This window comes from Acanthisitta chloris, unplaced genomic scaffold (assembly GCF_000695815.1).
Source record: "Acanthisitta chloris isolate BGI_N310 unplaced genomic scaffold, ASM69581v1 scaffold38939, whole genome shotgun sequence".
NCBI classification, from domain to species: domain Eukaryota; kingdom Metazoa; phylum Chordata; class Aves; order Passeriformes; family Acanthisittidae; genus Acanthisitta; species Acanthisitta chloris.
The window spans coordinates 1-8,753 of NW_008693765.1; the positions used below are offsets into that span (position 1 = coordinate 1).

An 8,753-nucleotide genomic window follows, 5' to 3' on the forward strand; every position below is an offset into this window, starting at 1 on the left:
ACGGGCGGCGGGATCCCGCGCGGGGCACACCCAGAGACACAGACAGACCAGAGACAGACACACAGACGCACCACAGACACACAGGCCATAGGCACACACAGACCACAGACACACATGGGCTCACAGGCACAGGCAGACACACACAGAGTCACACACAAAGACACAGACACACTCACTCACACGGCGTGGGGGTACCCGAGCCCTGCGGATCCCCGCGGAAGCGTCTGCACCGTAATATTTTAGTAACAGTTTTTTTCCTGTTCTTTGTTACTTTGCGCCGTTTGCGCCACGAGGTGTGATTTAAAAAGCAGCAGATCCTGTTCTGACGTGGGTTTGTGTGTGTGTGTCCCCTGCAGATGTCAGAAGACCTTGCCAAGCAGTTAGCTAGCTACAAAGCTCAGCTCCAGCAGGTCGAGGCTGCCTTATCTGGGAATGCAGACAATGAGGATTTGCTGAAGCTGAAGAAAGACTTACAGGTGAGAACTTGAGGGCAGGTGAGACTATGGGGTCTTTAGCAAGTGTTCCATCTTCCCTATTTGTGTTGTCACAAAAATATATACTTGGTGGGTTTGTTACTTTTCACATGGTTTGTTGTAGTTATGGTAGGGTTGAAAAAACTCAAAAGTGTAGCCTATTTTAAACCTGTCTTTTTAGATTAGTGAAAAACATGTACTAATTTATGCAACAAACTTTTCTGCTGAAAACTTTAGCCTGAGTGGTGAAAGATATGCCAGTGCTGTCTTTACTCTGTCTTTTTTTCTCCTGAAGCATTTCTCAGAGTCATTGTATTTCGTGGTTTTTACTGATGCTGGAGCCTGGTGGTTGGGCCTGTAAGCACATGATGCCTTTGTGCTTACTTTTGAGTTCTCAAATAACTTGATCCAGAACCTGCTTACTCCCTAAATCCACTTGCAGTGTTAAAAGCTTTGGGGTGTAGTTCTGTATTCCTTGTGCGTCTGAGCCTTCACTGTGTAAAGGTTCTTATACAAGGAAGGAAAAGAAGTGTGTTTTTCATTTGCCACAAAAGAAAACCACATTCTTAACAGCTAAAACCCATTTCTGGCCCTTGGGGTATGGTTTGGAGACAGATCACCACCAGCCACATTTAAATGTGTAAGTGGCCTTCGAGGTCCTTGTGCATATAGAGACACACTGGCATATGCAAAACCTGAGCAGTGCTGCTAAAATTTACCATGAGAGTGCAAGATTCTGCTTCATCTCTGCTGTGGATTGCTTTAGCCATCAGGTGTAGAAATGGACAAAGGCACAGAGTGCAGGATCCAGTGACCACATTCCGAGTGGGAATGACAGCCATAGCGATGGTGCTTCAGCCCAAACACAAGCACTGCCTCGAATTGGTGATCTTTAGAGTTTCTTTTAAATCACAAAGGCTTTGTGCCCACAAGGCACTTTGTAGATCATCTGAATGTGCTTCGTTGTACACTGTTAAAAGCATGTGTATATTTTTATATTTTTAAAATGCACAGCAAAACCCATTTGGGATGATATTTCCGATACCAACACGACCTCGGCCGTGATGTGCAGAGATCATTGATGTGAAAGGACAACTTGCAAACTTTTTAATAAAAGCTTTCTTCACAGAATGGGGAAGATCTTTACACTTTCGTCCCCAAAAGGTTTGCTATCCATATGTTCCACCTTGACAATGACATAATGTTTTTGCAGACTTGATTGTGCCAACTAAACAAACAGTAGTAAAAATGGGTTGGGTGCCTCAGTGGCCCAACTGAGCAGCTTTTTGGCTGTTCAAAAAGATTGGTGCTTTGTAATTGAAACACTTTTTCCTATTATAAATAGTGATGCACTACTGCATCCTGTATACTTAGCTTATTCTTGAATAACAGGATTAAATATTAGAAGAAATATTCATTTGTACTTAGCTTTCCACTTTTTCTTTCACTGAAGCGTTTCTAGGACAGTGTCTATGCACCCAAGAACCAAACTTTTTTGTTGAGCAGGGTTGAATGGCAGTTGCCATATTCTGTGATTGGAGGTGAGATCTGTGGGTGTTGTGTTCTGGAGTGAGGAGCTCTGCCTGGATTCCTACAGACCAATTGGTCAGGAAAAATCTTGGCAGCCTCTATCTAACCAGTGTTCTCTGAGGGTCACACCTCCATGTCATGGGGATGTGGCAGCAAGCCGTGTTGTTCAGCCCATTTGGCTGCACTGAGCTGCTCTGGTAGCCTAAGTCCTGCCTAGAAATTTTCTTGGAATGATCTGGTCTCCTAAAGACTTTAGAACTGTCTCATGAGTTGCAATAAATTCTCTTGTTGTGCACTGAGCATTGTGTTACGTGGATATTGGATGAAGATTTTTACCAAAAGTTTGCTGTTTATAGCCTGGTGTGTGAGTGGCCTTATCAAATTCAGAGGATCCTTGGTAGGCTTGTCTGAAACTGTTCACCTCTGAGTTCTGTAACAAGCCATGTCTGTGTGGCAAGAACAAGTCAACAGTTTGCCCTTACTGGTAGTTGCAGTGGGTGAACCAGTTGCTCTCAGGTATAGCTTGTGCCTGATGTATTGTATGTGACCTGCTGAGACAGGTACCTGCCTCAAACCATGATGCCTCTTGGATTTGCAGAATACAACTATCTGTATGGTGAGGGATAGTTTGGGATTTTGCAGCTGGGAGGGAAAATGAGGCTAATGCTGCATGTTCTCAAGTTAGGTACTTGATAATTGTGCTTTGGCTGTAGTATTGTGGCAAGTGGAGACCAAAGTAGCAAAAATAATTGCAAGTGTGTTTCTGTGCTCACGCTTGCTGCTGATTGTGCTCACTGTTGCACTGATTAATGAGCAGCTCCTCTGAAGCAAAGAGCAGAACTTCTGTTAGGAAGTTGTTGGAAATTCAGACATCAACAGCTGCAACAGCAACAAACTGATAGGCCATTTGTGCTAGTTCTGTGTTTTATCAGCTAAAAATAATGAAAGTCTATATTGTATTCTTATTTGGGAAGTGCTGCTTTAGTGTGTTTTCCTGAGCCTTTGCACACCCATAGCTGAACTAAGATGTGAGACTGGGAGGAAAGTTCAGGCTCCACTGAGCCTTAGCTGAACACTGTTTATCTGTAACCCTCCCCTGATTTAAATATTGACAGTTTTTTAGGGGTGTGACAATGGTTTGTGCTGAGGTACTCAAAGAACTGAAGAATTATTCTTCTTTAAGGCCTGCAGAGTTCCTGTGCATTATGCAGAAAGTTTAAATGGCCTTTTAGGTGCTGGTGCCTTTGACTTCTAACAGTAGTGAAAAGGAGTAGCATTGATTGCTTGGGTTTGAACATAATACTGGCAGGAAGCTGGGGAGGAGATTTGCATGTTCCTGCCTGTGAGTGAGTAGTGTGTAAAGGGACTGGGAAATTTTATTACTTGATGTGTCATCTTGGATTAGCAAGAGAGGCCTGACCTGAAATCTCAAGGTCGGGGAATTTAGGGGAAAACAAACACTTCTATCAAAATGACTCAAGGAAATGAACTTCTTTGGTGTGCACCTGAATGCTCTCCAGGAACAGCCTGGCAGTCCTGGAGATACTCTCCCCCCCTGGCTCCAGGTGCTGCAGTTCAGCCAGTGAGAGGAATGCTATACTAATAATAGGCTGCTTTTTGGAAATTTGAGGGGGGCATGGGCAGCTTTACTGCAGTGCAGTGAGGACCAGGCATCTTTTTATCTACATTTGTAATGAATGAGTTCAATCAAATTATTAAAAGCCCAAACCAAACTTAGTCCACTTTGCATCAGCTCTGAATTTAGTACAGTAACTTAAACCAAACCCAAACCAGTAAGCTTGGGGTAGAAATATGTGTGGTAACAAGAGTCTGAAAAATTATTCTTTGTGGGTTGTCTCTTTTTTGTGTGTGTGTCTTTTCTAGGAAGTCATAGAGTTAACCAAAGATCTCCTTTCAACACAACCTTCGGAAACTCTTGCAAGTTCTGACAGTTCTGCCTCTGCTCTGCCCAGTCACTCATGGAAGGTTGGGGATAGGTGCATGGCAATATGGAGTGAGGATGGACAGTAAGTGTAGAAAACTTCTCTAACAGTTACATGAAATAGTTCAATGGTAAGAGACTTTCATTCAGTTTGAACTCACCTTAGGGTGACTAAAAGCAAAAAGAAACTAGGAAATAAATGAAATTAGGTATTCTTGCACTGTCTTTATCAAAGGTCAGTATTTTAGCTAGATAGCAAAGGTTATTTTCTAGAAATGCCCTGTTTGTCCCTAAACTTATAAAAGTAGGGTAGCTTTGCTAAATTCGCATTTGTTAATGTAATAAATGGCAAATGTAATGAATTGATCTGTCAGGGAAGTCTTTTGTGAAGGTTTTGGGATGTGTAATTCACAATTCATCATTGCATTCATATATGGCATTGATTGCTGTGAAGAAAAATCCTTGCTGTGTCTCAGCTTGTGCCTCTAATGGGAAATGAATTTTTAATTGGAAATGCTGGGGTTTGGCTATGAAATAACTATCTGTGTAATCTGACTGTAGAATTAATGAACCTTTTGGGTTTGGTCTGGGAACCCAAGCAGATCAGTCTGTGCTCTTAAGTGAGCAGAGTGTCATGAAGAACTACCCAGACCCTTGAGTTGTCATGCATTTTCATCTGGCTCAGCTCAAAGACCTTGGCCCACTGAAAATGCACAAGAAATTAATTTCATAAATGTTAATTGGAATGTTGTCTATAAAGCATTTCATTTTATTGTTTTAGATGTTATCCTTTTGCCCTGAATTCAGACACAATTATTTAAAATATTTTTGGAAATGTCACTTGTTCTTTATTTTTTTAAAATCTCTTCTCATTTTGACATCAGTGTAACCAAAATGTTTCATACACATAAATAGGAAATGGTCTGATTACTGTGAAAATTTCAAAATTGCTATTTAGAGTCAATAAGAAAACTTAATTTGAGTGTTGAAGAGGGGATGTTTTGATAGCTTCAGTTTTTCTGAATTCTTTTTCACATGGAGAAAAATTGAACCAAAGCTTTGCTCTTGTGAGGTGACATTTTTCTAAAACTCCTCAGTGAATTCCATGAAAACTGTGCTCTGTAAGTGCAGCATTTTATTGGGTCTTGTGTTTTCCTATCCCATGAGCTGCCAGAACTAAAACCAAATCTGGATATCTGATTAGATTGGCCCCAGCATTAATCATTAGTCTTGGTAACTGTGAGGCCCTTTGCTTCTTGAAGCTAAAGGTCAAATACAGCAGATTCTGATCTTCATACTTGTGTCCCTTTGACCTTAAGAAAATAATCTCTTGGTTTGATTTGTGTATTGTCCCTGAAAATGAAGGCTGCTATCTGCAAAGTTTTGACTTAGTGGCATTGTAGGTGTTGAAGGGCTGAGTATTAAAGCTTTACTCACATGCTTACAGCCATGATATCTTTACAGGTGTTATGAAGCTGAGATTGAAGAAATAGATGAGGACAATGGAACAGCTGCAGTCACATTTGCTGGATATGGCAATGCTGAAGTTACACCTCTGTTCAACCTCAAGCCTGTGGAAGAGGGAAGGAAAGCAAAAGAGGACAGTGGCAACAAACCCATGTCCAAGTGAGTAATACACAGACAGAAGTCTGAATGCTGCTTTGTGGGTTGGTTTGGGTTTCTTTTTTCCTTCAGCTGTAAAAATTGGTTAGGGAAATAGTTATTTTAAAAAATTTACATCTTTAATACCTTCACATTTGCTTGAAAAAGGATCTTAAATCAATGTAGCATATAAGGTTTGGTAGGTTATTGAGGCTGGTATCATGTGTATCATCTGTCCTGGCAAAATAACATGACAGACTTTGTCTGTACTCAGATTATGATACTCAACATACCAGATGTGTAAGTTGTAGATTGAAAATAGAAGTACTTTTTAATCGAGAGCAGAGAATTTCAGCCCAGATCTAGTGCAGGCTGTTCCCAGAGCTGTGGTTTGGCTAATAAATAAGCTTATCAGTAGGAAGCATTTCTGCCCCATCCCTGTTAGGACAGCTGTGTTTTCCCTGTCGTGGGAGAGATGAGCTTGAGTTGATCTCCTGCTGTTAAACGCAGAAAAGCAGTTTTAAGGGCTAAAAACATTTTTGTTAATTTACTTTGGAAAAAACGGATACAATTTCAGAGTCTTGTAGCCAATGATCCCCGTCCCTAAGTGTTTGTTCTGAGGGGCACTGCATTGTGGCATGGATTGACTCCCTGAAATTCCTTATCTTCACTGAAGTCAACTAATCTTTGTTCTTCTCCTTCCATCCCTGCCCAATACTTGGTAGCATAAGAGTCCTACAGACCTCCAGAAAAGTTAGGGCTGTTACTCCAGTGGGCTGTTTTCCAAACCTGAAAAGTTTCTGAAATTTGGGAGTGCTGATAGTCCGTTTTCAGATTCTGAAGTGAATTGCACAGGATCCCATGGGTCACTGCATTTGGCATGAGCTTATCAGGGTGGTGTGGTGGTTCTTATGCCAAATACATAAATCAGCAAGGTAGTACTTAAGTATGGGAAGATTTGTTTTCTGTCATTTACCTTTGGAAAACTATTGTGCACTTTTGTTACAGGAAAAGGCACAAACATAAAATGTGTTCGTTTTCTTTTTTCTTTTTCTCCAGAAAAGAGATGATAGCCCAGCAACGAGAGTATAAAAAGAAGAAAGCTTTGAAAAAAGCTCAGAGAATTAAAGAACTTGAACAGGAACGAGAGGACCAGAAAGTCAAGTGGCAACAGTTTAACAACAGAGCCTATTCTAAAAACAAAAAAGGCCAGGTTGGTTTAGTGTTATTTGTATGTGATGACAGCAGGGCATAGACTTGTGTGCAGGACTTTGGGAGAGAGGAGGAGGTGGTTTTCAGAGGGCTGTGAGGTGGGGTTTGCCTTGAGATTCTGAAGTGTGCAGTCTGGTACTTTGTACGCTTACAAGGCCTGGCTTTTACTGGATGGTTTTGGAGGAGTGCTGCTCCTCAGAGCTGAGCTTGTACTTGGCTGGGAGAGCTCACTGCCAGTTGCCTGGTAGTGTTTCAGCTTAGCACCTGAGGGAACCTCTGCACCTCCAGGCCTGACATCTTGCTGTGTGTATGACCTGGTAGGCACAGTGCTAAGGAACTGCCCTGGAACAGCAAGTGTGGTGCAGAAAAGGGAGCAAAGACCTTTTAAAATCTTACTTCGTTTCCATTGTGGCTTGACCAAGAGCTACCGGAAATAGTGGTAAAACTTCAGTCTTCCTTATGAGCAATTACTAGCAATCACCTTGTGAGAGGTAAATTTTAGTCACTATTGGCCTGACCCAAGGTCCTGAGTACCAGGATCACATCCAGTATTTAGGTGCCAGGAAGTTTGCAGCTCTGTTGCCTGACTGGCTTGACATCTCATGGATGGGAGAGCCTTTAGGTGTGCCTGAATGTGGAGTGAGAAGTTGAGAACGTTGAAACACTTCAAATGACAATGATGATTGGTTTTTGTAAAAGCTAGCTAGTGATTATTCAGAAATGGTGTTTTCTGTTTTATTTGCAGGTAAAGAGGAGTATTTTTGCTTCTCCTGAGAGCGTAACTGGCAAGGTTGGAGTTGGAACATGTGGAATTGCAGACAAACCTATGACACAGTATCAAGATACCTCTAAATACAATGTCAGGCATTTGATGCCTCAGTAACAGGTGAAAAAGGTGGAACTTCATCTCTGCAGGGCTTTACACTTATCTTTTTATCATTATATTTTTCTAAAAGTAAATTATTTGTTGGCACGTAGCGAGTAGTCCATTTTGTCACCATCACTTTGGCTTCAGCTGATACGAGCCTTAAATCTCCAGCTATTGATTTGACCCCCCCTAACCATTAAACCTTTTGTAGCAGGTGAACACTTTTGTGAACTGCTGTTGCCTGTTACTCTGAAAGCAGAATTTGTCTGCAGCTTTGGTCTCTGGAATCTTTCATTCATACCAGTAGTGAAGTTGTGTTTTTTTCCTTTAAGAAAGGTGGTGGTATAAGAATGGCACCTTAACAGCCTCCCTGGTTCCTGTGGTCACAGTGCTGTCTGCTGTTTCTGTGACACTCAGCAGTGCAGTGCTGCTGAGCTCTGGAAGAGAGACTCCATCGAGCTCATAGGTCACATGGGATTGCTAAGGAAGTTTAAACACCTCCTTACAAATCCACTGGAGATTGATCTGCACAGCTGTAAATGAGGGCAGGACAGGGCCAATAGGATCTTTATTATTGTCAATGACTTACATGCTAAAACAATAAATCTAAGTTAATTCCAGTCTGAATTTCCTGCACCTGAAGTTAAGCAGGGGAGATGCTGTTTCTTGTCGCTTGGTTGTTTTTTTGTGTTTTTGTTTTTTTTTGTTTGTTTGTTTGTTTGTTTGTTTTTTGGTTTTTTTTTTAAGACTCATCAAATTTTAAGAGGAGGTTAATGAAATCTAACCAGAAAATTACAGGACAAGGTATTTTAGACTCCAGTCTCAAAGTAGAGAACTGTATTTAAAATTCCCCATCCCTCCCCAGGGATCAGAGAGTTGGAGAATGTAACTGGTGCTGTGGAAAGGAGCTATCCTCTCCCCTCCTGTGGGTCCTGTGTGTCACAGACCTGAACACAGCACTGACAGCCTCTGTGTGGGTCTCCCCACTTAGCCCGGACAGCCACAGTGTCGTGGATGCGAATGCTTAGATCCCACTTAGTTAGTTGTGAGTGAGTAAAGGTTAGTCTGGAGTTTCTGTCCTTAAATACCTGACTGGCCCTACTGTCCATGGTAACTTCAGCTGTAT

General features: G+C 41.7%; 1 protein-coding gene across 1 annotated transcript; it reads left to right on the forward strand.

The window, feature by feature from the left end:
• The first annotated feature begins 353 nt into the window (after window positions 1–353).
• SMNDC1 (survival motor neuron domain containing 1) lies at window positions 354–7,816 on the forward strand. Its single transcript, XM_009083168.1, has 5 exons — window positions 354–476; window positions 3,888–4,030; window positions 5,410–5,571; window positions 6,607–6,760; window positions 7,505–7,816. Exons 1-5 carry the CDS (start codon window positions 357–359, stop codon window positions 7,640–7,642), a joined length of 717 nt encoding a protein of 238 aa, XP_009081416.1. The 5' UTR covers window positions 354–356; the 3' UTR covers window positions 7,643–7,816.
• The last annotated feature ends 937 nt before the right edge of the window (window positions 7,817–8,753 follow it).

What these genes read in the sequence shown, in the direction of transcription:
- SMNDC1 (XM_009083168.1), top strand. Translation starts at nt 357, where the DNA reads ATGTCAGAAGACCTTGCCAAGCAGTTAGCTAGCTACAAAGCTCAGCTC. An exon ending in ATATGGAGTGAGGATGGACA is followed by an intron (nt 4,031 to 5,409) that starts GTAAGTGTAGAA and finishes ATATCTTTACAG; the next exon opens with GTGTTATGAAGCTGAGATTG. An exon ending in GGCAACAAACCCATGTCCAA is followed by an intron (nt 5,572 to 6,606) that starts GTGAGTAATACA and finishes CTTTTTCTCCAG; the next exon opens with AAAAGAGATGATAGCCCAGC.